General features: G+C 45.2%; 1 protein-coding gene across 6 annotated transcripts in view; it reads left to right on the top strand.

Annotated features, from left to right (window-relative positions):
* Positions 1-27,266, top strand: part of TLE1 (TLE family member 1, transcriptional corepressor) — a 90,490-nt gene extending 63,224 nt beyond the window's left edge. For all 6 annotated transcript variants that reach the window (XM_086685071.1, XM_086685069.1, XM_086685068.1 and 3 more), the window contains 9 exons: positions 1,078-1,222; positions 2,222-2,412; positions 3,969-4,045; positions 17,769-18,018; positions 20,107-20,354; positions 23,802-23,949; positions 25,386-25,536; positions 26,455-26,531; positions 26,684-27,266. In XM_086685071.1, coding sequence (XP_086541197.1) covers positions 1,078-1,222; positions 2,222-2,412; positions 3,969-4,045; positions 17,769-18,018; positions 20,107-20,354; positions 23,802-23,949; positions 25,386-25,536; positions 26,455-26,531; positions 26,684-26,791 — 1,395 coding nt within the window. In that variant the 3' untranslated portion in view covers positions 26,792-27,266. The remainder of the gene's footprint in view (positions 1-1,077; positions 1,223-2,221; positions 2,413-3,968; positions 4,046-17,768; positions 18,019-20,106; positions 20,355-23,801; positions 23,950-25,385; positions 25,537-26,454; positions 26,532-26,683) is intronic.
* Positions 27,267-27,637: the final 371 nt, after the last annotated feature.

Raw genomic sequence — 27,637 nt, 5'->3', positions numbered from 1 at the left:
GTCCTGAGAAATCCTCATTTTCTTAAGCTGTCCATTTTGCCTTGTATTAAACTGACCCATTGTGTCAGGGCATGTTGGAATTGGGTTGGGGTCAGAGTGGGGATGTACTCAAATGGCCCCGGGGCCCAGGGGAAGCCTGGAACTGGCATGGGGAGGGCAGAGCCTTGGAGCCTGTTCATGCTTTCAACCGTTCAGCAAATACTGGGGAGTGTGTCATCTCATAACTCACAAAAACCGAGCCATAACAACCCTGTGTTTGATTCCTACACAGTCTTCCTAGGCATTATCCCATTTCACTGAAGGGGAGGAAAGCCTGAGGAGCTTGCCAAGTTTACACAGCCATCAGATCCATGGCCAGAGGGGGCTGGGGTCTCTCCCTAGCCCGTGCATGCTCTTTGCTACCCCACAGCACTTCTCAGGCCTGGATTTAAAGAATGAAAGGTTGAGATGACAAGGATGATGCCCTGTAACCCCGTTACTGACTCCTGAAGGCCTCTGTGCTCGCGGGTCCACACCGGTTATGTAGGCAAGCGGGTGGCCGTGTGAAGCTCCACACATATCTCTCAAACTGATAAGACTCCTTCTCGGGCTTTTGGCTTTGAGATGCCAGTTTGCTTCTCATCAGATCAGTGGCCCTGCTGCCTCTCACCATTCATCTCAATTCCACTGCTACTAAAAGGCAAGATTAGAAAATAGAGATCCTCCCTCTGACATTCTTGGTGACCGGGCCATTTGTTTCTGAGTGACTGGGAATTTTTCTCTGGGTGGTCATCATTCTAACTTGGCCCAGTTCCAAAGTCCACACGCCTGATGGAAAAATACTTTTTAAAATAAAATCTGCGGAGGAAGAAGTGTGATCATGTTCTGTGTCTCTAGCTAGAGTTTTAATTCTGGCAGGAAGAGGAAAGGTCAACATTTCTCGCTCACAAGTTAATGCTGTCAACATTGTGTGGATTTATGGAAATTGGCTGAGGGAGTAGCTAGAAGGTGCCCAGTGTCCCAGCTGCTGTTGTGATAAATTGTGTAATATGGCTTGGATTAAAAATAATACTCATTTAATTTGTTTAATGATACCAGCATGAAAAAGCCAGCACGCCTGTTCTGAAATCCAGCACACCGACGCCTCGGAGCGACATGCCAACGCCGGGCACCAGCGCCACTCCAGGACTCCGTCCAGGCCTCGGCAAGCCTCCAGCCATGGACCCCCTCGTTAACCAAGCCGGTAGAGCATTGCCTCTTGTTGTGCTTTGTTTTGTTTTTTTTCCCTTTCCCGGCTTGGTTCGTTGTCTGTGCACTCCTGACGCCATTTCCCCATGAATATGAAATGCACTTACTGCCTGCCTGCCTCCTTCCTATCCCTGAAAAGCCATGATAAGAAACAGATGTTTGTCCTGAGAGGTTCAGCAGCTGCACCCTGTTCGGTCTCCGACTGTTTACATTTGGCATTTTTAAAAAATTTATTTCCAAATAATCCAAATCCTAGGAACTTCGATGAAGTTTCCGATAATAATTCCGCATGTAAGCTCCTTCCCGAACTGTCACTGTGTGTCTGAGTTCCCTAATTCTGACTGAAACGGGTGGCCCAAGTGTGCCGCTTGCTCACGTTACTTGGCGGATTTTCTGCCGGCTCATCCCTCAGGAATCACTGGTCTCTCCGGCAGGAGAAATTGGGAGGGTTTCGCTGAGAGTCGAGCGAATAAATTGGTAACTTTTGACTTTATCTTCCTTAACACCTTGGGCCCAGAGGAAAATAGGCCCCAGAATATTCCTCCTGAACCTATGCTTTGGCTTACTAAACCCAGGGTCAGGTTTTTGTTTGGAATTGGTACCAAAGAGTGGAAAGTTTGAACTGAAGGAGAAATCTTGGATTTTATCCAAACCTTCTTTTGAGATTAAGTCAAGTAGACAGGTAGTGTGTGGGCCTTGGTTTGCCATCTATGAATTGGGTACGATACTGCTGCTTCATTTTAATTCCCTGATTTCGCAGTGGTGCCAAGCCTATACCAAGGAGGAAGTGGTGGGCAATGCTTTCCTTGGGGTCTCTTTTTCCCTGGAGAGGACTTCAGCCAAGTTGGTGGTGATCAAACCACCCACCCAAGCTTTCCCGGCTTGTCCTGGCCTCTCATGAACGGCGCTAGAAGGGACCCCGGAGCTGACGGTCAGGCTGGACCACAGCGGCCGGCTGAGTCACGTCACGCGCGCGGCTTGTGCTTCCTTGCAGCGGCCGGCCTGAGGACGCCGCTGGCGGTGCCCGGCCCGTACCCTGCCCCATTCGGGATGGTGCCCCACGCCGGCATGAACGGGGAGCTGACCAGCCCCGGCGCTGCCTACGCCAGCCTGCACAACATGTCCCCGCAGATGAGCGCGGCCGCCGCCGCCGCCGCCGTGGTGGCCTACGGGCGCTCCCCGATGGTAGGTGTCCCCGCCCGTGCCTGCGGAACAGAGACCCAGTGTCCCCGAGCCTGCTGCCCTCAGCATGCCGCTTCGTGACGTTAGGGCCCACCGCGTCTTGGATCACTGTTTTTGTGGATGAAACTAGGCAGTGTTAAGGAGCTGCTTTGATGGCTCTGGGGACGTCCGATTTTCTCCCCCAAGGTAGATTTTTTTATTTATTTTTTGGAAAGCGATGGAATGACTCAAATAGCTTACAGACGCCTTTGCATGCATTTTCTTCAGGTTTTTTTCCCCCCTCTTTAATTATTAGGAAAAAATATTTGAGAAGCTGTAACTTCTTCTTTCCGTGCCTTTATTATTCTTTAAACCCAACAGTGTGGCTCAGGTATAAGCAGTGATCTCTCAGAGCAACAGGGAGAAAACAGGGATGACTGAAGCCTTCAGGCATGTTGCCGGTCTTCTTGCCCTACCATTTGCCACTGTGTAAACCACCTCCTTTTTGATCCAGAAGATACAAAACTGCATGCAAAGGGTAAAATCAACTGTAATCCTTAACTGCATCAGAGAAAGAGAATAGATTATACCGAATAGAAGTCCCTATATATTCTCTTGACTGGAATATATTGTGTTCATATTTCTCCTCTCCCCTCTTCAGATAGTGTTACCTCCAGTAGTTGGGGCTGAGAGTGAAGTTTGTGTTTTTTTCTCTTACATTGCACTAGTAGGAACGGCTGTGCAGTAGAGGGCAAGATAGGTTTTTGCTTTTTTTAAAATTATTTTTGAGGGGCAGGGGAGGGGCCGAGAGAGAGGGAGACACAGAATCTGAAGCAGGCTCCAGGCTCAGAGCTGTCAGCACAGAGCCCAGTGTGGGTCCTGAACCCACGAATTGTGAGATCATAACCTAAGCCGAAGTCAGACGCTTAACCAGCTGAGCCACCCAGGCACCCCGAGGGCAAGATAGTTTAAAGCAAAGTGGGCAGCCAAGGGACTAGGTATCTTCGTTAGGGCGCACAAACTAGGGAATCTATGAAGGTTTAAGCAGTAACTGTGAAACTGGGAGGTTATTTTGCCCCCTTGGGACATTTGGTAATATGTGGAGACACTTTTTACGATCAGTAGCACTGATACTTTTGGTACGTATTGTGTAGAAGCCAGGGGTGCTGCTAAATGTCCTGCCATGCCCAGGACAGCCCCAAACTATCTGGCCCAAAAACATTGATTGTGCCAAGGTCAAGGAGTCCTGACTCAGGCAGCATACTGCTCTCTGCACTTGTTTGGGCAAGGCAGGACATCCTAAGTCCACAGGAAGTATTTACTGTGGGAAGCTGGATCTCCACGTACAAGTAGACTATGCTCCAGCCCACCTCCCCAAAAAGATGCGTAGCTTGTCATTTAGAGGTGCTTGTATTACCTCTTGCATTATAATTTTTCTTTTGAAAAATGTTAGCACATGTTCCTGTTCCTGTTTATGTTGCTTTGGAGATCTAGGAGTTTCTAGTGAAAAGTCTTTATAGATGTTCACAACGTGCCTACTCTACATAAACTGAGTCTTCAATGCCTTATTTTGTTTCCAGGTTGGGTTTGATCCTCCCCCTCACATGAGAGTACCTACAATCCCTCCCAACCTGGCAGGAATCCCTGGGGGGAAACCGTAAGTACCTCTAACTCCTCAGTTTTGTTTTAAAGGCAATTACTTAGTCATGGGTATTAGCAGACTAGAATTCCAAAGGGAGCACAGGCTTGGGCGTTTCCAAGGAGATTTCTAGTGCCTTTTCCTGAGGAGTGTTAACACTTTCTATAAATAGGCACCTTGTAGGTGTCATGCCTCTGTCTTCTCACTATGGGTGATCTCATGCATTTAGTTATTTCTGGAGAGAAGCTGTTGTAGACAGGGACCAGGAGGAAGGCAAGAACCGGGGGTGGTTGGCCCTCCTTGCTTGACCCTTCTTCAGAAAGCTGCCCTGCTTTGCCTTTGGTCAGAGGGTAGCTGCTGGAGATTTCCAACGGGACTGTGTTGTGAGCAGTAAGCTGTCACAAACTCTTGAAATCTCAAACTTGAAACGAGTTGTCTTTTTACCCAGCTCAGCGCTACCTTTTTGTTATTTTGGTGGAAACTAGAGTTGTGCAAAGGGTAGTTGTGGCATCTGGGCATCTGTTATTGGACCTCTCCGCCCGCCCACTGAAGTTTGGTGCGTGCTTTACTCTGAGAGGTCCAGAACTACAAAACACAGAATGGCTTTGACAGAAAACAAGAAAGTTTTTTATTCTCCAGGTTATTCTCCCAGGGTCACTTAAAATCACTTGCTTCCATATGTTAGTAATTAGAAATGTGATTTTAAAGAATTCTGAAAGTTCTCAGTTTTTGTACAAAGGAGAGTAAACTATGGGTGTCTGTCTTATCTGCCATCGTGCACTCTGCCTTTCTAGGACCTTTTACAATTTTGGTTTTTCCAAATAGGGTTGTGTGTCATAGGCCTTCAGTTCTTTTTCTTTTTCTTTTTTTTTTAATGTTTATTTACTTTAAGAGAGAGTGAGCATGAGCCGGGGAGGGACAGAAAGAGACAGAGAGAGAATCCCAAGCAGGCTCTGCCCTGTCAGCTCAGAGCCTAATGTGAGGCTTGAACTCACAGACCGTGAGATCATAACCTGAGCTGAAATCAAGAGTCAGATGCTTAACTGACTGAGCCCCCCAGGCACCCCCAGTTTATTTTTCTACCTTTGTGTGGTTGCTTTTAGCTTTTATTTATGTGTCCACTGTGTATTGCATATTACATTATTCTGAGTGGTCCATTCAACCACCTGCTCATCTTTGTGTGATTTTGATTGGAGCCTTTCTTCAAATTAACCAGCAGCATGAGGAAGAATGGAATTCCTTGCTCCCATCACCTGCATTTTGGAAAGCAGATTTCCATGGCTGTACTTCACATGCATTGTAATGTCTGTTTCATGGTAATTTGATTCATGACGAAATGAGAGTTTTGTCTATAGTAGGAACTGGTAGAGATGTTAGGAATTTACAGTGACATCTAGGCCCAGGGAAGAGCAGGACTGGGGCAGGGGGAGGAGTGTTGCAAATGCTTTCTTACCTGGTAGATCTCTTCTGATTGAATAACCATGAACTGCTATGTCATGTATTTTCTTGGGTATGCCCCTCTGCATCCAGCCTGAGATGCCCCAGGGCACGTAATGGATATTTATCTGTCGTCTCTGGCAGTGTGGCTGTTGTGTGTCCTACAAACTGGTGAGAGGATAAAGGGCAAATGAGTAATGTGAATAAGAGGCAATAATTAATAGTAACTGATGAGTCTTCAGGGGAATAATGCACAAGTAATGCCAAGTTCAACTGACCAGTAGGGAAAGCCAGTTTCAAGAGTTGGAGGTGTGGGGGTACGTCTGGCTGCCAGGACCCCACCCTGAATGGGATATGTGAGGCAGATGGGGTGGGGTGACAAGAGCAATGAGCTGTCATGATGGTGTTGGAGGTTGCTGTGCAGAGGACTATTAACTCAGACCTAACTAGGTCCTTACTGTGGTGTGTGTGTTCATAATGCAATTAGACACCAAGTTTAAACCTTCTGTGAATGATAATACTGGTGTCATTTACTAAAGCCAAAATATTCATGTCCTTGGCTTGTGAGCACGTTGGATTTCTTTGTGTTCACAGCTCCATTATAGGATACGATGTGTTCAGGGACAATGACAGTGGGTTCAGCAGCAGAGTTGTGAGGGCGAGTCTCTGGATCAGAGTGGTCACTGCTCTCCAACACAGTGAAAAAACATTTTTTAGGATTTTCTTTTAAGTTTGAGGGGAGCTATATTATGTGAGGATGATCGAGTTAATATCAGAGGGAAAAATGGGAGTTCACCATTGTCTTTGGGGTCTGGGCTATACATTTTACTCCCCTTGTTTTGGTCCATTAATTAGCGTGAGAGGACTTCCTGTCCTCATTGTTGAGTAAAGGAATACTTCTTGAGGCAATGCTTCTCCAGTTTTTTCCCAACATGACCAAGATTGGTACTCTTGTAACAGACAAGTACAGATGAATAGGGGAAGAAAGCTAGAAAATACAAGCCCAAGTTTTTTATTACAAGAGTCAGCTGTCAGGAACTGACTTTATCAAGCTGCTGTAGAAACGTTTTCAACACCTACTCTCCATGAGTGAGCTGATGTCAGTGCAGAGTAGCAAATGTTTGCAGACCACACTTTGAGCAGCTTTGGTGTGAAGCACTTGAGAGAATGGTGGAAAAACCAGCATCGCCAGGGTGAGGGTGAACAAGGTGTGGTAAAAGTTTGCAGGTGTCACCCTCTGAGAAATACCAATTGAAGTAATATTTGGGTAGGGTGATGGATGGCTGTCCGTGGACATTTAAGCAAGATCCACATGTCAGACTCTGTGCTAGATGCTGGGCAGGCTCTAGGAAAGAGAATGTTCATCTTCCCTGCCTTTGGGGGCCTACTGATGTGGAAACATTAAAGGGACAAATGCTGTGATTACACTTGTGAGAGGTGCTGTGGAGGCAGAGCAGCGTAAAGAGTGACCACAGTTAAGACGGGAAGGGCTTCCTTGGGGTGAGGGAGATACACAGAAAGCTGAGGCTTGTGCAAGAGAAACAAGCCCACAGGGCAGAGAAAGTGGAAAAGGTGGGCCATTGTAGGTAGACGGGACAGCCCATGACCTATTCCTAGGGATTCATGTGCAAACGCATGGGTGCCTCCCGAGAGCGGGCAGTACAGCCAGAAGAGTTCAGTTGGGGCTGGAGGGACCTTCAAAGTGCCTCTAGCATAAATGTCTACCCGTGCATCAAGTCACCTATGATAGCCTCTTCAGGTGGCTGTGTGCCTCTGACCGAGCATGTCTAGTGACAGGGACTTGCGGGTGCCTGGAGGAAGCCATTTTCCCTGGCTCTGTCAAAATTGCTCCAGCCCTTGAGCTGAGATCCGTCTCCTTGGAACCTTTATCCATCAGTCCTGGTTCTTTTCTACCCCTGGAGACCACACAGTGCACCACTAATCCATCGTCCCCACAATAGCCTTTCAGATATTTGGAGACCACCAGCTTGCCATGAGGCTTCTCTTCTGGCTGAATATGTCCGTTGCTTCAGCCCTCTCTTGTGGGATGTGATTTCAGGTCCCCACACCATCTGCTCACTAAAATCTAACAGTCACCTCCCTCTTGTCCCCTCTTTCATAGATTTCATTGAGACCTGCTACATAGGCATGGGGGACCCTATTGGAAGCTCACAGCTTAGTGATGGAGAGACTACATTAATCAAATAATCACAAAAATAAGTGCATAATCATAATTGAGAGAAGAGCTATGACCGAGAGGAACACTATCCCATCAAAGCATGTGACAGGCTGATCCTTTCTGAGAGGGTCAAGAAAGAGTGTTCTGAGCTGCTTTAACTCCATAGGGGCTGGACTTAAACCTCTAGGCTGAGGAACCTGTATATGCAAAGGCCCTGTGGCCTTACTTTTATTTTTTTTAATCAAAGTGGAAGAGAGCAAGGTAGGTGACTTGTGTTGCCACTGTTCTGTACTTGTTGTTGGTGTCACAGTGATGTAAGATCTCAGTAGGGTTTCCCAGCCAACCTGGTCATTTTCCCTGTCTCCCTCACCCCCATAACAGTGTCTCCGAACTTCAGTTTGTTAAAGGCATCTTCCCCATTCTCTCTGACATCTGGCACAAACTGTAGCCTGTAATTCTTCCTTTTTTAAGTCACATTTTACCAATCTTATTCGTTAAAATCCCCACTTATTTCCTACTCACTTTTGTCAGTAAGATCCTAGGTGAGTGTGCCCCTTTTTATTTGTTTAAATGTTTATTTATTTATTTTGAGAGAGATTGAAAGAGAGAGAGAGTGAGCACGGGCAGGGAACGGGCAGAGAGAGGGAGAGAGTCCCAAACAGATTCCATGCTCAGCAAAGAGCCTGAGGCAGGGCTTGATCCTGCAACCCTGGGATCACGACCTGAGCTGAAACCACAAGTTGGACATTTAACTGATTGAGCCACCCAGGCACCCCAAGTTTTCCCCCTTTTAAAGTGCTTACCTGGTTAGGTCCTTTCTTGCATCAGAGATCTTCAGGAGTTGCACATAAACTCGTGATGGGGGACATTCAAGGCCCTTCTGGTAGTATTACCCCCACCTGCTTTTCTAGCCTCATGTCATGTGTTCCTTGCATCTTGTGCTTGGGCTGAAAGAGATAACGTTCCATTCCCTGAAAGCCTTTCCTTCTTCTCTGGAGCAGTGAGCCTTCTACCAGTCTTACCTCTTCCTGTGGGAATACTTCTTGTCCTTCCTGTCTAGCCACTTCTGTTGCTGCCTTAACTCGAAGCCTTCACTGATGCCTTGTTAAATGTGAGCCCTCTCCAGGAGCACCTTGTAACATCTTGTGACATGTTGCACACCATGGCCTTGAGTCATCATCATGTGTGCATGTCATACTTCTACCTGCTTCTTCCCCACTAGAATTGAAGCTTCTGAAGTCCCTCTGTCCCTCTGAGCTCATATACCCAGTAAACACATATTTGGTGCATTGAGTAGGTGGGAGATGAGTCCAGAATTGTGTAAGACTCTATGATTCATCCTTTCCAAAGGAGATTCACATTTTGCATTTTAGAGTTCAGCACTGTTGATTTATAAGAGGTAACCCTGACTGTGTTTTCAAACCCTTGAGGCGAGATTTAATTGGTATTATTTGGTCAGCTTTATGTGAACTCACTTTTAGTTTTAGGAAATGTGCTCCCCTGGGCTTTGTGGCGATCCCCGGTAAGAGAAATTCTCAAGGTTAGTCAGGTCAACATCTCTTTGCTATGCTTCCCACTGCGCTACCCCCAAGACGTCATTTTGGCCCTGATGTACTGGCTTCCTCCCCATAAATACTTGGGAGCTGGGCTCTACCTGCCTCGTGTAGTAGCACCTAGAGGTCAGTAATAACTCAGACTAATAATAGTTTGGCTTAAGATTCCAGCTTAGTTCCAAGTTCCTTCACCCTGTGTTTTAATGCTAGACATGTAATTGAGAAATCTTACACCCACTCGTTTAGTGTTTAAATAAATCTTTAAAGTACCTTTTTGGAGTTGGAGCCTAAAGAGGAAAGAAAATCTTAACTACATATGGGATAAAATTGCCTCTTAGGAAAACATGTTTTGCAGCAGTGAATAGAGGCCATCCCCGCTGCTAGCCAAGGAGACATTTCCGTGGTCAGTCCCCCCTCCCTCCCCAACTCCGTTTTCCATTCTTGATCTTGCTTCTGGTTCCTCTGTTGACGATGTCTAGATGTCTAGAATCCACAACTGGCTTGTTTAGTGGATTTGAAAATTAATTCAGCCCTCTTTTTACTTGGCATGGTTTTTGGGTATTTTTTGTCTGTTAAATGCTGAAAGTAACTTGCCTGTTTTGTGCCATATTATCACCATTGGGTTTTGGTTTATTTTATGTATTTATTTTTAAAGTTTATTTATTTATTTGGAGAGAGAGAGCACGTAAGCATGCGTAAGCAGGGGGGAGGGACATAGAGAGAGAGAGAATTCCAAGCAGCCTCTGCACTGTCAGCGAGGAGCCCTTCATGGGGCTCCATCTCATGAACTCCCAGATCATGACCTTAGCCGAAATCAAGAGTCGGACGTTTAACCAACAGAGCCACCCGAATGCCACATTTGGGTTTTGGTTTAATTTCTATTTTTATACTCTTTGATCTTCTGGAATTGCAGAGTTAATTTCTTGAGAATCTGTTGAAATGTGAGGCCCTTTATTTTGATGCGTTATGTTTAGTTACTAGACAGTTGTCCTCCCTGCACATATCTCCCTTCTCCCTCCTCACCTCCTCAGAAATGCCTTTCAGTTTATCAGATAGAAATGTAGTTTATTTCTTGCTCAGCTAATGCTTCTTTGCCCATAGTAGTTGGTTCCTTTGCTAGACTTTTCAAATTCAGCTTAGAAATGACTGTATTTTAAACTTTTCTTTGTCTTATTTTTCATCCAGGAATCTCTCGGTTTGAATCTTTGCCCTGCATGGAAGCCTCGTTGCTCCCCTAACACATTTACACGTTTTGAAACATTTAGTTGGTGGAAGAAGTAGGGCCTAGAATTCAGAATCATGAATGCTAACTTTGCTAGAGAATCTCCTAGTTTATCAAGTAGCCAGTCTCCTGTTTTCTCTGTCTAGTGATTTTCCTTATCATGTCCATTCTAAGAAGTTCTGCATTTGCCTTTTCAAGAAACGAGAATGGCCATGTGTTAAAGTAAATAAGGAAACAGACAAAAAAAGGCTCTCATCTTAATGCTTTAAGTTCACACCGTGTAATCGAATTGTTAGCAAAGCCCTCCATTCATGTAGAAATGCTGTCTTCCAAATAGGGTACGAATTGTACCCTGATCTGCATATTTGCTGTTTGGGAGGAGGCCAGGAGGCCAAGCTGGAAAAATTCTGCATTTTATAGATGTTATGGGTGAGAGATGCAGACCCTAAGAAGAGTTAAAGATCAACCTTGTTATATTGGCGGTGAAGGAGATTTTAACATAAATAGATGAATTATATTCCCAAGGACCTGTTTTTTTCCCCCTGAAATCTTAGAATAATATGGCTCTGATTTCCTTATGACCTCACATTACAATCCCCCCAGTCACCACCTTCATTGTACTCATTCTTGAGGCTAAGAGTATCCTCCACCATCATAAATTACATTATTCTCATCTACCTTAGAATGACCCACATGCTCCAGCCCTCAAAGCCTCCAGTGCCAGGACTCTATAATGAAATTGCACTGATGACATTGACATGAAGGTCTCTTTTGTGTAAGTTATGTGTTTCTATCATGATGGGCATGTGTTCTCCCTCTTCAGGGGATGGTGTCCAACGTAGTGCCAATGTGAAGCTAGGTCAAAGATTAAAAGTTCTACGTTGTGGCAGGCCTGCCCTGGGTGCCCTGGACTTGGATCTTGGCTTTTCCATTTACTTTTTAAGTTTATTTATTTATTTTGAGAGAGAGAGTGAGAGAGCGCGCACGTGCTTGTGTGCACAAGTGGGGGAGGGCAGAGAGGGAAGGAGAGAGAATCCCAAGCAGGCCCCACTCTGTCAGCAGAGAGCCTGACTCACGGTTCAAACCCATGAACTATGCGATCATGACCTGAGCTGAAACCAAGCATTGGACACTCAACCAACTGAGCCACCCAGGTGCCCCTACTTAAAGCTATGCTTTTCAGTGGCCAGACACAGGATCATGCTTTTTTGCATGTGACCTATGGCAGCTTCTGCCGTGTCTTGCTTCGGAAGGAAGGGTCCTGCATCCACTGGGCTCTGCTGACTTAGGGAAGGGCCATGGATTTTACTCCATTACTATAGTTGCTTTCATTGTTCTTTGTTTTGGTCCAGAATACCTCTCTAGGGACCACTTTTCCCCTCCCCAGGAATGTTGATAGCATTTCCCAGCGACATTTGGTACAACTACTGGAAAATTCTTGGGGAAGGTTGGTTGGCATAACCCAAGTGGCTAGAAGACCCTCCTCCACTTTCTTGTAGCTTTCTCTCCTTGCCAGAGCGACCTCTCGTGCCTCAGTTTAATAAGTGATTAGGGTAGCAATAAATGACCTGGGGAATTGAGATTCATGTACTGAGTGCCAGCTGTATGCGAGCTGGCAAAGTCCACTGAGAAAAACGATGAATGAGAAGTGTCAACACGTGCAGTGGTCCACAGTTCTGATACGTGCCATAGTTGAGATTTACAGAAGAGCTAGGACCCTGGAAAATAACCCTCCTGCCTGCAGAAGTTGTGGCCCACCGAGGGGGAGAGAGAACAAGTGGCTGAGCACGTCGGAGGGAGGCGGTGCTATTCTAAGCAGGAGGGAACAGTTTGTGCACAACTCAGAGATGTGACGGCATATGATATTTTAGGGGACTGGCCCATCATTCCACATGGCAGGGAATTTAGGATACAGGACGGTCATGTGAACTGAGGCCCAGTGACACTAAACCTGGTAATACAGCAAGAGAGTCCCTGCTGAGAGCACCAAGTCCACAGGCAGCAAGGTCTTGGCCACAGCCATTACCTCCGGGGTCCATGGTTCTCCATCACTGTTGACTGGATCCTGCTGCTGTTCCTATTTCCAGCAAACCAGCAACTCTGTAAACACCTGTTTTCCTTTGGTCTCAGAACACAGCATAGTTTTATTAGCAGGAGTCTGTCTGCTAGGAAAAAACCTGCTTCTCCAAAACACAGTCTTGTTTTCCAGCCTGCCACTCCCCGTGAGGATTCCCAATGGGGACTCTTTGAGTTTGAGTTCCCGCACCTCTTCTGTGTGTCCAATAAAGGAAGAGTCATCGGCTCTGGAAGAGTTTGATTTTATTCCGTTTTTGCATTTATGCTGTCCAGGGGGCTTTATTTTTTTCAGTTCTCCCGACTAGATCACAGGATTAGGCCCTCATCAACAGGTGTTTGTTCAGAAAGCTGGGTTGAGGGGGGTGCTCAGTTCTGTGCAGGTGGGTGGCCCCAGCAGTGTGGCCTCTAACAAGAGTGCCAGGGACTTATTCTTTCCACTTCACAGTTTGCCCCAGTCCTAGCTAAACATTTTCCTCTCCTCTTTGCCAAATACTATCTCCCCATTCTTGTCCTTAGGGATTTATGGATTTCCTGGTTTTCTTTGCCTAGTCACTGCTGTATGCTTTCCCGACTCCCACCCACACCTTCCTCCCGTTGTGCATTCCTTGCCCTTACCCTTGTCCACTGATAAAAGAGCCCTTGATGGAGCATACCCTCACTTTCCTCTTTTTAATACCAATGCTCCCATTTTCTGAAGGCCCCTGCAGGTGTGGAGTGTGGCGTTCGATGTTTTATGGTTTTGTAGCTGCTTTCATCCTTACAGCAATCCTTGCAACCCTTCTGTTTTGTTAATTATTTCTATCTTGTGGATCAGGAATGGACACATTATAGGCTGCAGATAGTTAGGCTGGTAAGGACGACCACAGTTAGTGAGGTCAGCGAGCCAGGCATTTCCTGTATATTTAACAGTAGAGTCAGGGCTCTCAACTTGGCTGTGGACTCAGTCTACTTGATCATGGGTCAGGAGCCCTCTTGACTTTTTCTTGAATAAACAAATAAATCTCACCTTTATCTTAAAATTGAGATATATACATAAGGGTGCCTGGGTGGCTTAGTTGGTTAAGCCTCCAAACTCAGGTCATAATCTCATGGTTCATGGGTTTGAGCCCTGAGTTGGGCTCCATGCTGACAGCGTAGAGCCTGCTTGGGATTCTCTCTGTCTCCCTCTCTCTCATCCCTTCCCCCGCTCGTGCTCTCTCTCAAAATAAATACATAAACTTAAAAAAACACTAAAAAATATTAAAATTGAGATATACCTATAGAAGAGTGCATGAATCATATGTGTATAGCTCAGTGACTTTTCACCAGGGACACTGACAAAGCCCCTCTCACGTTCCTTGCAATAGCTGTGGGGAATCACCACTCTGGATTAATATTACAGATGAATTCTGCCTGTATTTGAAATTCTATAAATCCAGTCATTCCATGTACATTCTTTGGTGGCTGGCCTCTTTCTGAATTCAGGCTTGCGAGGTATTTATTAAATCCTCACTCTCAATTTATAAATTCCCCTTCCTGGTTGATTTTACTTTTCCTTGTTCTTCAATAAGTAGGAAATCTAAGTTTCCTTCTGGGAAGTCTTTAACGTTGCCATGATATGCCATCAATGTGGCCTTTTCTCAACAAGATTCTTGTTCTTCCTGTAGGTGAATAACTAATTCCAGGCTCTCATTTGCTCCCCTCATTTTTCCTCCCAGTTGATCCCTCTTGGAGACCTATCAGCCCTTTGCATCGGTCTGGTTTGTTCATTTGATTAGGCTTTCCAGCACAGTGGGCAGCACCAGCTTCCTGCAAGGCCCCCTGTGACTGATGTATTAACATCCATATGGGTTTCTCCTGGGACCAAGCAGTGTTTACAGCTTCTGGCTGCAGTTCAGTACTCTGTGAATCCATTTTAAATTGCCTCAGTATGATATCACAGCCCACCTGTGTGGTTTAAAGAAGGGGACACCTGGGAGAGAGGCAGGTATCTTCCAAAAATGAGTGTACAGCTCTCTGTCTACACTTTGTGCATCGATTTTAATCTGGATCATTTAACTCTATAATAAGTGGGCTTCCAGTTGAAACAAGGTAAAATTGTCTTCCCCTAAAAATCTAGAATTGCTATAAGGGTGCCTGATGGAAAGTTTGCCCACCTGGGGGCACGCACCTTGATTTATGGCAGACCAAGAAACTAACCTTCACACAGCGCCATTATTCTCACAGCATAGAAAGCTTTAAGAGGCAAGTTCTCTCCCCACGTCAGCCATTGTTCTAACCAAATACGTTCAGTTCAATTGTTTTATGAAAACGCTCTGGTCATTTCTCTAAGCTTCACCTGGCGGTTTGTTATTTTCAGACTCAACTCATGGTACCTGATGTCTGGGTCACATAACTTACTACTGGACCTTGAAGAATTCTTCCAGAACATGAATAGAGTTAATCTCCAGTTCTTGTGGTCCTATCTTCAGGGCAATACAGTGAATGTTATTTGATTCCAACCCCAAATATCTTGTAATAAATAGCATAGGTTCAATTAACTACAGTGTGCTTATATTAGAATTAGAATATCATGTGGGCTTGATGTGTTACTAAGGACACCAAAGGATACCGTTGGGTAAAAAACAGGAAATTTAGTGGTGTGGTGTTGTAAGGGCTTGGAGCTGTAGTTGTTTTGTATGCATATTTATTTTCTAGGGCATTCTGTAGGGTTCCCATTATGTGTGCTCAATTATTCAAATTAAGAGTAATGTTAAGGATTTGGTTCAGCTAGCCATTTAAGATTAGTTACTGGAACCAGTCTGTCAGGAAATACCATATATCTAAGATTGTGTTGTTTGGTTTGGGGTCAAGGCAGTTCTTTTTCAAGCCTTCCACGTATGATATTTTGCGTTCATAAAGAGAAAATAATAGCCTAATTTTCTTCTCAAGCTTAGGGAATTATGTGGGTTTTATGTGCAGGCATGTTGGAAACCTAATAACCTTGTATCAGTTTTCAATTTTGTGCGTGCTAAGTTATTGTACAAAATTTGAGTGAACGTTTAAATGAAAATTTGAGTTCTGTGGTAATACCCATGGTCTTTAGATCTGTAAAGGGAATATAAGGTGCCAATGACAAGTTCCAGAAAGTGCCCCAGACTTATCCCAGAGGGTTATGGAAACTCTACATCCTTCATTTATTATATATGCAGACCTATAGAAAAGGCTTAATGTTGAACTTCTAGACTGCCTAGTGATGTTTCAGATAAGAAGAAAGTGAACATAGTGGTCTCTTCAAAAGTGTCATGTGCATAATTCCATCTGCTTGGATGCTGGGGGCGGGTATTAGCACTTCTGTACCTTCCACCTTCTTTTTTTTTTTAATGTTTATTTCTTTTTTTGAGAGAGAGAGAGACAGAGCACGAGAGGGGTAGGGGCAGAGAGAGGGAGATACAGAATTCGAAGCAGGCTCCAGGGTCTGAGCTTGTCAGTACAGAGCCCGATGCAGGGCTCGAACCCACGAACCATGAGGTCATGACCTGAGCCGAAGTCGGACGCTTAAGTGAGCCACCCAGGTGCCCCTGCATTTTCCACCTTCTAAAGTGTCTTTTCTTTGTGCATGTTTTATATCTGTAATATATTATTGCTTGGAGTTTAAATCATTAGATCACAAAACATAAAATATGCCTTAAGATTTTGAGGTGGAAACAAATATGTACTGGGATTAGGTTTGTATTTAACAGGAGAGGAAAACAATAGCTTAAGCAACATGAAGGTTTATTTCTCTCTCCCATAAAAGATCCTGGCTGTCAGTAGCCCAGGGCAGGTCTCACAGCCCCACAGTGTCACAGGGCCTCTGCATCCTATCTTTGTGTTCTACTTCCTTCAGCAATTGATTCCATCTTCAGAGTCACCTTGAAGGTGACCCCAAAAGGGCTGGCTGAGCAAGGCACCTTGCTCATAGTTGAGGCAGTGGAAGGAAGAAGAAAAAAGGACGGGAATCCTGATCTTCCTCACTTAAAATTTTTTTTTTCTTTTAATTAATCGCCTTTGTTTTTTAGAGCAGTTTTAGGTTCATAGCAAAATTGAGCCAAAAGTACAGAGAGCTTCTGGATCCCCTGGCGTCCCTCTCTTTGAAGTTATGAACCACATGCCCCTAGCAGCGCATGTCTGTTGAGCATGTACCTCTTACTGCTGAAAACGTGGCATACCTAGCCAAAGGGAAGCTGGGGAGGGTACCAAAGAGTACTTTGCTGCCTTAGATAAAACTGGGGTTCGTGGCCAAGGTAGGGAGATTGTTGAGGAGAAAACTTGAAATCTGTCATAAAGTTGGAGTGCCTGGGTGGCTCAGTTGGTTAGGCCACTGACTTCGGCTCAGGTCATGATCTCACGGTTCGTGGGTTCTAGCCCCGAGTCGAGCTCTGTGCTGACAGCTCAGAGCCTGGAGCCTACTTCAGATTCTCTGTGTCTCTCTCTCTCTCTCTCTCTCTCTCTCTCTGCCCCAGCCTCCCCCAAAATAAAAATATACATCAAAAAAAAAATCTGTCATAAAGCCAATCGTTTATTGGGGCACCTAGGTGGCTCAGTCAATTGAGCATCTGACTTCGGCCCAGGTCATGACCTTGTGGTTTGTGGGTTTGAGCCCTGCGCCGGACTCCCTGCTGTCAGCACAGAGGCTGCTTTAGATCCTCTGTCCCCCTGTCTCTCTGCCCCTCCTCTGCTCACGCTCTGTCTCAAAAATAGATAAACATTTAAAAAAAGAGAGAATCTTTTATTATTTTTTCTTGATTATGCAAAAGAGTAACTTCAAGCCTGAAACTGGTACGTTTAGAAGTGTTTTCATATGTTAGTGTTGGAATATAGTGTTTACTGTGTGAAATTATTATGAGTACTTGAGGGCTTCATCTGAAGCATAAAAAATAATCATTTAAAATTATGGTAAGAAATCATACAATTATACAGGGTGTGTTGGGAAGGAGGTATTTTATGTTAATTAGGAAGCGTGGTTAGCGTCGTAGATGGGATTTGAAGGGATGCTTTCTGGAATGGTTAGGCACAATTGAGAAATTTCTAAATATTTAAAAAATACAGTTTAATATATGTACACCCTAGACTTCTGCTATTATGTATTTTAAATTTGTTCCTTCGGTAAATACTTCAGCTTCTGTTGATTTCAGAAGAGAATCATGAGGAGACTCGTTCTTTCCTCTTCTTCCTCACAGAAGCTGCTGAGGTGATGACTAACTGCTTTATGATCCGTGTTTTCTCTGTCTCCTCTCCTGTCTCTCTCTCTCTAACTGTCCCCTTCCCCAAAAGTGCATATTCCTTCCACGTCACCGCGGACGGTCAGATGCAGCCTGTCCCTTTCCCCCCCGACGCCCTCATCGGACCCGGCATCCCCCGCCATGCGCGCCAGATCAACACCCTGAACCACGGGGAGGTGGTGTGCGCGGTGACCATCAGCAACCCCACGAGACACGTGTACACGGGCGGGAAGGGCTGCGTCAAGGTCTGGGACATCAGCCACCCCGGCAACAAGAGCCCCGTGTCTCAGCTCGACTGTCTGGTGAGCGAACAGGAACTGGTGCACAAGGGTAATGTCTCCCTGGAGACTCAATAAGGAAATAGCTGTTTGGGCCTGGGTTTTATTCCCATTATGAGGAAATGGAAGCCCTTTCTGTTTCCTGCGTTAGCTATTTAGCCCCCGCACCACCACCACCCCGCCCGAAATGTGAAGGTTTCATTTGTTGCTGTTTCAGTGGTTAAATCCCAGAGTTGATGGATTTCTTTCACAAAATATTTTACAGTGGTTTACAGAAGCTGTCCTTGTTTGAACGTGTACTCAGAAGGGGGTTTCCCATTGAACTAGGCCTGGACTCTGAGCCCTGCGGTCCACTTAACTTGTGATTTCCCTACAGCCTTTGCATAAATATTGAATAGTAAACATTTCATAATGTGGCATAAAAACCGTTCTGAACAGGGCCTGTGTTTTCAGGGAGACCTGGGAGGGCTGGCTGGGTTTTATTACCTTAACTTCGGGAAAGGTTAATAGATCACACTGCAAGGAAACCGGGCGGCCATCCGCAAAACTGGAACGGTGAGAACGCTTTCCCAAGGCACCCGAAGCCACCTCCTCCCAGAGTATGAGGATGCCATTTTGCATTTTTCAGGATCCATACGCCATGTTGGGACATGTTCCCTTCTCTGAACTGTAACCCCAGAATTTACAGACCACGTACCATTGGCCCTAAGCAGACTAAAGGCCACCTTGCCCCTGATGTGGTGTCTGCTTGCACTTCGCCGTGATGGGTGGAACAGTTCACCCGCTGCGTGCCTAGCGACTGGTGAGGATTCCAGAGACAGAGTGTTCAGAAAGAAGAACGGTGTTTTTGAGATACAAAAGCCTTTTTTGGAGTAGTTATTGATTTATTTTATTTTCAATTTTATTTTTTAATGTTTATATTTTTGAGAAAGAGAGAGACAGAGTGCAAGTGGGGGAGAGACAGAGAGAGAGGGAGACAGAATCTGAAGCAGGCTCCAGGCTCCGAGCTGTCAGCAGAGCTTGACATGGGACTTGAACCCATGAACCGAGAGATCGTGGCCTGAGCTAAAGTCAGACACTTAACCAACTGAGCCACCCAGGCGCCCCATTGATTTATTTTTTAATCAGATAACTTTATTTTTATTTTAATGTTTATTCATGAGAGAGCGAGCGCAAGCGGGGGAGGGGCAGAGAGAGGGAGACACAGGATCTGAAGCAGGCTCTGTGAATCGGATGTGAGGCTAGAACTCACAAACTATGAGATCATGACCTGAGCCGAAGTCCGATGCTCAACTGACTAAACCACCCAGGCGCCCAAATCAAATAACTTTAAAAAATCTCCATTAATGAAATTGAAACACGCTGAAACATAGCCGGACATTCTAAAATAGTAGGAGTATTTTGTAACGTTCATCGCCTCTTTTGAAATTTATGAGTAATAGGTCAAAGCATAGTGAAAACTTTAGCTCGGTCTATTTGGGTTGAAGAATAGCAATTACTTCTTTCAGGGAGGGGAGGGTTATTTTAGGTCTCACCTTACTTTTTTAATGTGTGTTGCTTTCGATAGGAAGATGCCATCTTTTATCGATTTCTTTGGACTGAGAGGCTTGAATAGAGAAAGCAGCTCTGTTAAATTCTTAGTAAGGATCCACATGACTAGTGCAAGCCTTAGGTAGAGATTTAAGAGTAAAGAAAATCAAAACCTAGGCAGTAGGTCTGCAGTTTCCAAATAGTAAATAATGGAGGGTGGTGAGGTCGGACATTTATAAGCTAGCTTTGAAAAGTGGTTTCTTCATAGAGAGGTACATGTACACCTATCTTGCATCCACTGATCATTTCAGTTCTTTCTACTCAGCAGGAAACTGAACGTCGGGAACAGTTCTATCCAAATGTTTGCACGTGCCCAAGCAAGCCCAGGAGTTTGTTTTATTTACCGTTTCAAAGGGGACAGTTACAACTCGATCCCAATTTTTACAACAGAACTCTTGCTTTATTAAATAGCGTCCATGAAATACTATTTTTCAAGTCGAAAACCAAGATAGCAGTTAGAGAACATGGGATTGTTAGTGCTGGCTAATGCATCATAGCAATTGAATTACATTTATTTCACAGAACAGAGATAACTACATCCGTTCCTGCAAATTGCTCCCTGATGGTTGCACCCTCATCGTGGGAGGGGAAGCCAGCACTCTGTCCATCTGGGACCTGGCGGCTCCGACCCCGCGCATCAAGGCGGAGCTGACGTCCTCGGCCCCTGCGTGCTACGCCCTGGCCATCAGCCCCGACTCCAAGGTCTGCTTCTCGTGCTGCAGTGACGGCAACATCGCGGTCTGGGACCTGCACAACCAGACGCTGGTGAGGTGAGCAGACATGGTTGTCTATGGTGGGTGTTCCCTCCTTAGGTACCTGGGCTTGAAGGCCTCCTGTCCCCTCGGTTTCTCTGGCTGCACCCAGGCTCTCGGCCCATGTTCAGAGCCTCTTGTGTGCCAGGCTGGGAGTTCCAGGTATTGGGAGTATGAAGACAAAACTGTGGCAGTTGCCCTCTGGAGGGCTTATAGTCTGGCTGCTATGCTCAGTGTCCCCCACAATTTATATTTACCTCCCTGATGTCCCCATTCTTCAGCCACTTGCAGTTGCCAGACCTGTCCAAAAAGTATTCCTGATTTTTGCCAAGGGGCAGCACGTGCACCATGGATTACCTGGCAGTATCAAGGGTCCTTAATGCTCGATGTTTTTGGCTTTGGCTAGAACTTTGTGCAAATAGGAGCCGAGTGATAAAGGAGAACAGAAAACCAACAAAAGGACATGAGAAGAGGAGATACCATGAATTTTACTCGCAAAATGATTTTATTTATTTTTTTCTAAATGTTTATTCAGTTTTGAGAGAGAGAGCGTGAGCAGGGGAGAGGCAGAGAGAGAGGGAGACAGAGAAGCTGGCTCTGCCTGACAGCAGACAGCTCAATGTGGGGCTCAAAGCCACGAACCGTGAGATCATGACCTGAGCCAAAGTCGGACGTTTAACTGACTGAGCCACCCAGGTGCTCCCACAAAAATTATATTAAAGTATACATGTTTCTCAGTAACTAAATCAGCCCTTTCCAGGGGTTACTCCACCCAGGAATGGGCCCAGCTTCCTGGAATCATTCCTCTGAACTGTGACAGCTGCAGTCCTGGCATCTCTGTGTCTCTTCTCGGCTCTGGCCACCTCATTCCCTCTGCCGAAATCAAAGTCCACACTTACAACAAAGTCTTTGTAAAGGGAAGCACTAGCTAAACATCCCAGGGAAAACCTGTCATCTTTTGCTTTTTTGTTTCCTATTTCATCTTCGCTCGGAAATGGTCTTTGTTGATAGTGTGATTTTAGGCATGTAGATTATTTAGCAGGGCTCTTCTCATGCTTTGGGCCCAAGTGCCACAGTGAAGGGGACAGACTTTAGGAGTCATTATAGCAGCTTCGTCTCCCTTCAGACCTCTTCTGTAGAAATCCAGTGTCACCAAACCAGGCTCTGTCCCTGCGTACGGGTGACACTCTGGTAGTAATTTTTCCCTTGTAGGGCACTGGGCAACTCAGAATGAGCAAAATTGACAAACGTAGCTGGAGCTGACAGCCACTTCAGACTTTTTTAGCCTAGCAAGTGTTTCTTGTTTTTCTTTTCTTCTTCTTTTTTTTAAAGTTTATTTAGTTTGAGAGAGAGAGAGAGAGAGAGAGCGCGCGCAGGGGAGGGGCAGAGAGAGATGGGGAGAGAGAATCCCAAACAGGCTCCACACTGCCAGCACAGAGCCTGATGCAGGGCTGAAACCCACGAACCATGAGATCATGACCTGAGCCAAATCCAAGAGCCAGATGCTGAATGACTGAGCCACCTAGGTGCCCCTCTTCCTCTTCTTTTTTTGAAAAAAATCTTAATAAATAGAACTTTCAAAATTTTAATTCTAAGTGCTTTTCAAACACTAATCCTTTTAATCCTCATAATGTCTGCATTGTAATTATCCTAATTTTATAGATGAGGAACCCGAGGTACAGAGAAGGTAAAAGTCAGCTTGTCTGCTCACACATTCGGGCGTGGGGGAGACGTGATGGGGTGCAGGCGTGCTGCTCTCCTGTCTGTGCCCTGAACCCCTGCTCTGTGCTGGCTCCCGGGAGTAAGCACCTGCTGGATACAATGGGGTAGTGCTTTACAAATGTCTTGCTCCGTGTGGGCTGACCACATGCGGCTAGTGGCTACTCTGTGTGAGAGGGTAGCACAGAGTCTGCTGAGCATCTCAGTATCTACCGAGACCCACCACAGCCTGGACAGTCCTGGTATCTGCCTTCTAGGAGGCTGAGGTAGTGCTGCGATGTGCGGACAGGGGGGTAGAGGAGCCACCACCAAGCACCTGAAGTCAGAAGAGAACAGCATTTGTAGTCAAGGCGAGAAAGTATTTTATGACCTCTAGAGGATGCAGAGGGAGGTCACTGGGTTTCCAGAGCAGTTTGATGGAAAGAAGAGCAAATCAGCTTTCAAAAGCTGCATCTGGGACCGGCGTGACCCACGGGGGAGTCTTGGAGGCAAGCTGGGGTGGTTGGGGGAACGTTTGTGTGCATGGGACAGGGGTGGGGGCAGAGAACTAAGATGAACATTCAGAATAGCTTTTGGAGGAACAATTTTTGAAATGATAGCTCTCACCTTGTCTCAGAATTCACAGCAAGTGGTGCTTTTGTCTTATCTTCCATGCTCTTTAAATTCCAAGTTCAGTTTAAAAGTTTGGAGCTCTGTGGGAAAAATAAGGGGGGGAAGGGCACCTAGAGGAAGGACAGACATAGAAACCTTCCTCTGAGTGTTGAAATTCCCAAGCCACTCGAATGCATCCCGCCTAATTCACCATAGTGGTTGGCCGTGTTCTGGTCACTTCCCTGCCGGTTCCCTGTTGGCATGCAAAACCGGGTCCGGGACCCACAGATCACCAACCCTGCGGTAGCTCACTTTTGCCTACCCCTCAGCAAACCCTGCCTTTGGCCTGGCAAAGCATCTGTGCTCAGTGAGTCCCTGTTAGTTGATTGGTTTTGGTAGTGTTTTTTGACTGAAGCACAAGGTTTCCCTTTCAGAGAACAAGCATGTGCTCAGCTTCCAGGCAGGGTCCTGCAGAGGTGCCCATGGGGCCGCCTCAGCAATTAGCTCTGACTCTGTTCAGCACCCCTAAGTCAGGAGGCCAGCATGACCCTTTGTCTCTGGGAGTCCAGATTTCCTAATGCAGGGCTCTTTCTAATACAGAAAGCAAGGTTGAGTAAATACGTGAGCTCATGCTTTGTTGGCATGAAGGGCATTGCTGTGTTGATTCACTCATGGAAAAGGAGTGCTTCTGGACCCTGAGCTTATAATGTAGTGATGGAGGCCTACCTCTTTCCTTAGAGAATACACGTGGGATTTTGTGTGTTTGTCCTTTTTCTTTTCTTTTCTTTTCTTTTTTTCTTTTAACACTCAAACACTTTTTCCAGACCTGGGAGGAATTTTCCCTTCCAGACGGATTTGTAAGAAGAGCTGTAAGAGTGTATTTAGCTTCTCCCGTATGATGACCTAAAGTGGCATTCCATTTCTTTAACGCTTGGATTGCGAAAAAAGAAAATCCGCAAGTGCTGTTTCCTCCTCAGGGTGGGGGATGTTAGTTTGATCTTGCACATCAGAAGACACTGAGAGATCACACCCACACACACACACACACACACACGCACACCCACACACACACACTGAGTCCAAAACTAACAACACAACAGTGTTTACCTTGAGCTCTGGCAGGAAATCATTATTCAATCTGGTTTGTTTTATCAGGCAATTCCAGGGCCACACAGACGGGGCCAGCTGTATTGACATTTCTAATGATGGCACCAAGCTCTGGACGGGCGGCCTGGACAACACGGTCAGGTCCTGGGACCTGCGAGAAGGGCGGCAGCTACAGCAGCATGACTTCACCTCACAGGTGACGGGCTTTTCCCCACCAGGAATCTCTGTGTGGGGCGTCCTGCTCCCTCCCTTCACATCTCATGGTAATAACAACTGGGCCAACAGACCAAGCTTAAATTTGAGATACTGATTAAAAACAACAACAACCCACAGACAAGCAGAACCCCTGAAATGCTTAGAGTGGTTTCTAAAACCCTACTGGTTAAGACCTGCTAGTTGTTTACTTCTACAGGAGTTCATTGAAGGAATTTGTTCAGTGAAGAATAGACGGTTGGACCTGTTGTATATGTTCCCACCATCTAATGTGGGGGTGAGAGAAGATTATTTGATTCACATATAAATAGAGCTTGAAAAATATGCAGGGTTATTATAAGGAATAGAGAACAATCACAACACTCTGGAGTTAATTCATTTCCCTTGCATCAGGGAGCTTAAAAAAGACAGCAGTATCTCACTGGAGGCCCATTTTATTATTCAACCCTTAGAAAATGGACTCAATGGCTGACTAGATTTATGGAAGTTTGAAGTGATATAAAATGGCAACTTTATGGATTGTGAAGACTATCTAGATGTGGAGTATCTGAATCTGAATCTAGACCTGCTTTGGGAAAGACATTGCCTTGTTAAGTGCCTTCTGTTGGTAGAATTGTTCTTTTGATTACGACATGTTTACAAGTATGTGTTTTACTAAATTTCATGTCCCTGTTAATCTTTTGTTGAGTTTCTTATAGTCTTCCTCATTCCAGTCTTTTTCCAAATATATGGAGGGTACTATTTTTGGTCTGCTTTTTTTTTTTTTAAAGCTTCTTAAAATGCCCATCACCCAGCTTTATAGTTTCCAACCCATGACCAGTCTGGTCTCATGTATCATCCCTGCCCCCAAACACTGGATTATTTTCAATATTGGGTTTTTTTTTTTTTTTAAGTTTATTTTTATTATTCATTTTGAGAGAGTGCAAGTGGGGCAGAGAGAGAAGGAGAGAGACAGAATCCGCACTGAGAGTGCAGAGCCCGATGCGGGGCTCAAACTCATGAACCATGAGATCATGATCTGAGCTGAAATCAAGAGTCAGACACTTAACTGACTGAGCCACTGAGGCACCCCTGCACTGGATTATTTTAAAGTAAATCTCAGACACTATCTGCAAGTGTTTCAGTTAGTATCTGCAAAAGACAAGGACCACCTTCAAATGCCATATACACAAATGCTATTATTATTAAGAATAATTTCTTAATTTAATCACATGTGATAAGTGTTCCAAGTTTTCCGATTGTTTCATAAAGGTTTTCCACACTTGGCTTGTCTGGGTTCGGTCTCTTGTGCTGTGGACTATGCTACAATCTGGAGTTTGCTGATTACATCCCCTCTTCTTGCTATTTTCCCCATTTCTTGTTTATCACTTCTCAGTTCATTGGGCAAAATCACTAGTGAGCCTGTTCTGCTTCCTACAGATATTCTCCCTTGGATACTGCCCAACTGGGGAGTGGCTGGCCGTGGGCATGGAGAGTAGCAATGTGGAAGTTCTTCACGTAAACAAACCCGACAAGTACCAGCTGCATCTCCATGAGAGCTGTGTGCTGTCCCTCAAATTTGCTTATTGTGGTGAGTTTAGCGGAAAGGAAACGGGAGGACACCGATGGCCTCAATGGAAAATACTTCTAAAAAAATAATTACAGTAGAGATCATGTCTGGAAAAAATGTTCTCTGAGCAGCTGGATGCAATCATTCTATTGTCTTAATATGTCCCTCAGAGCATAGTGATGTCCGTTTCGGCCTGTTTTCGTAATGGGAGAAAGGTCAGCAGGTGATGCAGTTGCCTAATATGATATTTTGACACAGATTTTTTTTTTCTTTTTTTTTTAGCGGGGGAGTCTGAGGCAGAGGTGGAGGACAAGTAGTTACCACTCTGAAGGGGGGCAGGATTTATAGAAGCCTGGGGCAGCCACGTTGGAAGTCATTATGGACTGAGGAGGAGAGGGAAGTAGGGTCAGAGAAGAGAATATTTTTAGCTCCCCTCAGACCATTATACTCTGCAGTGAAGATGAAGAAGTTCACGTAGGGTCAAATATTTGTTCTCAGGATGGATGGAGAGATGTGTAGCCATTAGTCCCTGAGCCCATTCTATGTGCCATGCGTCATGTCTGGCATTTTACTTAAGTTCATCATTTATTCCTTCCTAGTCCCATTTCATCAAGAGGAGACTGAAAGAACAGCAGCTTCACTGATTCACTATTTGAGGACCCGCTGTGTGCTGGGTGTGATGCTACCCAAAGTGTATCCATCTAGTGGCTAATGGGGCTGACACGGTCCCTGCCACTGCTTTGACAAAACCCAAGACCACAGATGGTTCATAGTGGAGCCCAGATTCAAAACCTGCTCTCTCTACTCAAGTTCTAGCCTAACCCGTTGGACATGATAGTTCATGATTAGAAATGCGTGGAGTTCAATTAAGTCCAGGTTGCTAATAGTATAGCAGGAATTTTAATATTGTTGAACTACATGTTCCTTTGCTAATTCTAGGTAAATGGTTTGTGAGTACTGGCAAAGACAACCTCCTCAATGCTTGGCGGACCCCCTACGGAGCTAGTATATTCCAGGTAAGTCAGCGCTCCTTACCAAGAATGACAATTTGATCACGGCATTCGCTGTGACTCCAGGAGCGAAGGTGCCTTCGGAAGCCTGGGGGGGGAGCAGGGCCCCTGAGTATCTCTATTCACATTAAACGTGAGCCTGTTGTTTTCTCTTCCAGTCCAAAGAGTCCTCGTCCGTGCTTAGCTGTGACATCTCTGTGGATGATAAGTACATAGTCACTGGCTCAGGGGACAAGAAGGCTACAGTCTACGAAGTCATCTACTGAAAACATTATGTGGTTTCACATTTATAGTTGAATTGGGCCAAAATGTTTTGAATTTGTAGAAATAGAAAAGTTGTAATTTTAAAAGGAAAAAAACAACAACGTGAAAACCTATTTCCAAACCTTGACACAAAACTACTTTGAGTCTATAAAGAGGAGGCGATGAGTCCATCAACTGAAGGTCACCTATCTACCTAGACCAAACGGAGCACCGAGGCAAAGTGGGCAGAGGGGCCAAGGGGTAGGCAGAGCCTGTTTTGTTTTTTTTTCTTTCTGTGTGATCTGCCGAGATTACCTTTCTGTTCCTTGCAGTTCCCCTCAATGTTCTGTGCTTGGTAGAGCAGTGGTGTCTCCAATGAACTTGTTTCTTGGTTTTGCATCTTGTGAAATGTTTTTTTGTATTTTTGTTGAAGGTTAAACATTTGTATAAATTGTAAATATATTTGGTTTATTACAGTAAAGGCTTTAGTACCAATAAGTGGTTTTCCTTTTCCTTCTTTGTTATTTTTAATCAAAGCTTTGGGATCATTGATGGGGGTTTTATAAGCAAAGTTCACATATTTGCAGAAGTTTAAAAATGAATGCACCTCTTAATTTATAAATATATTTGGACGTCGACTTGCATCACACTAGAACCTAATCAACACGCCTGAGTTACCGGGAACTCAAGACTAGGAATCCTCAGTAATTGAAGGTTTACTAATGGCAGTTTTATCTGGGAAGCTAAAGTGACTTCATCAGGATTCATGTTTTTGCTAAGATACTCTTGTGATTGGAGGTCACAGATTAAAGCTCTGCTTTTTCTTGGTGAATCCTTGGGAGACAGAACATTGTCTTCTGAATGAAAGC

Source organism: Puma concolor, chromosome D4 (assembly GCF_028749965.1).
Source record: "Puma concolor isolate L17-30 chromosome D4, mPumCon1.1.hap2, whole genome shotgun sequence".
In the NCBI taxonomy this organism is placed as follows: Eukaryota; Metazoa; Chordata; class Mammalia; order Carnivora; family Felidae; genus Puma; species Puma concolor.
Note: the sequence above shows the minus strand (reverse complement) of the source record. Positions and strands in the feature narration are given on the sequence as shown.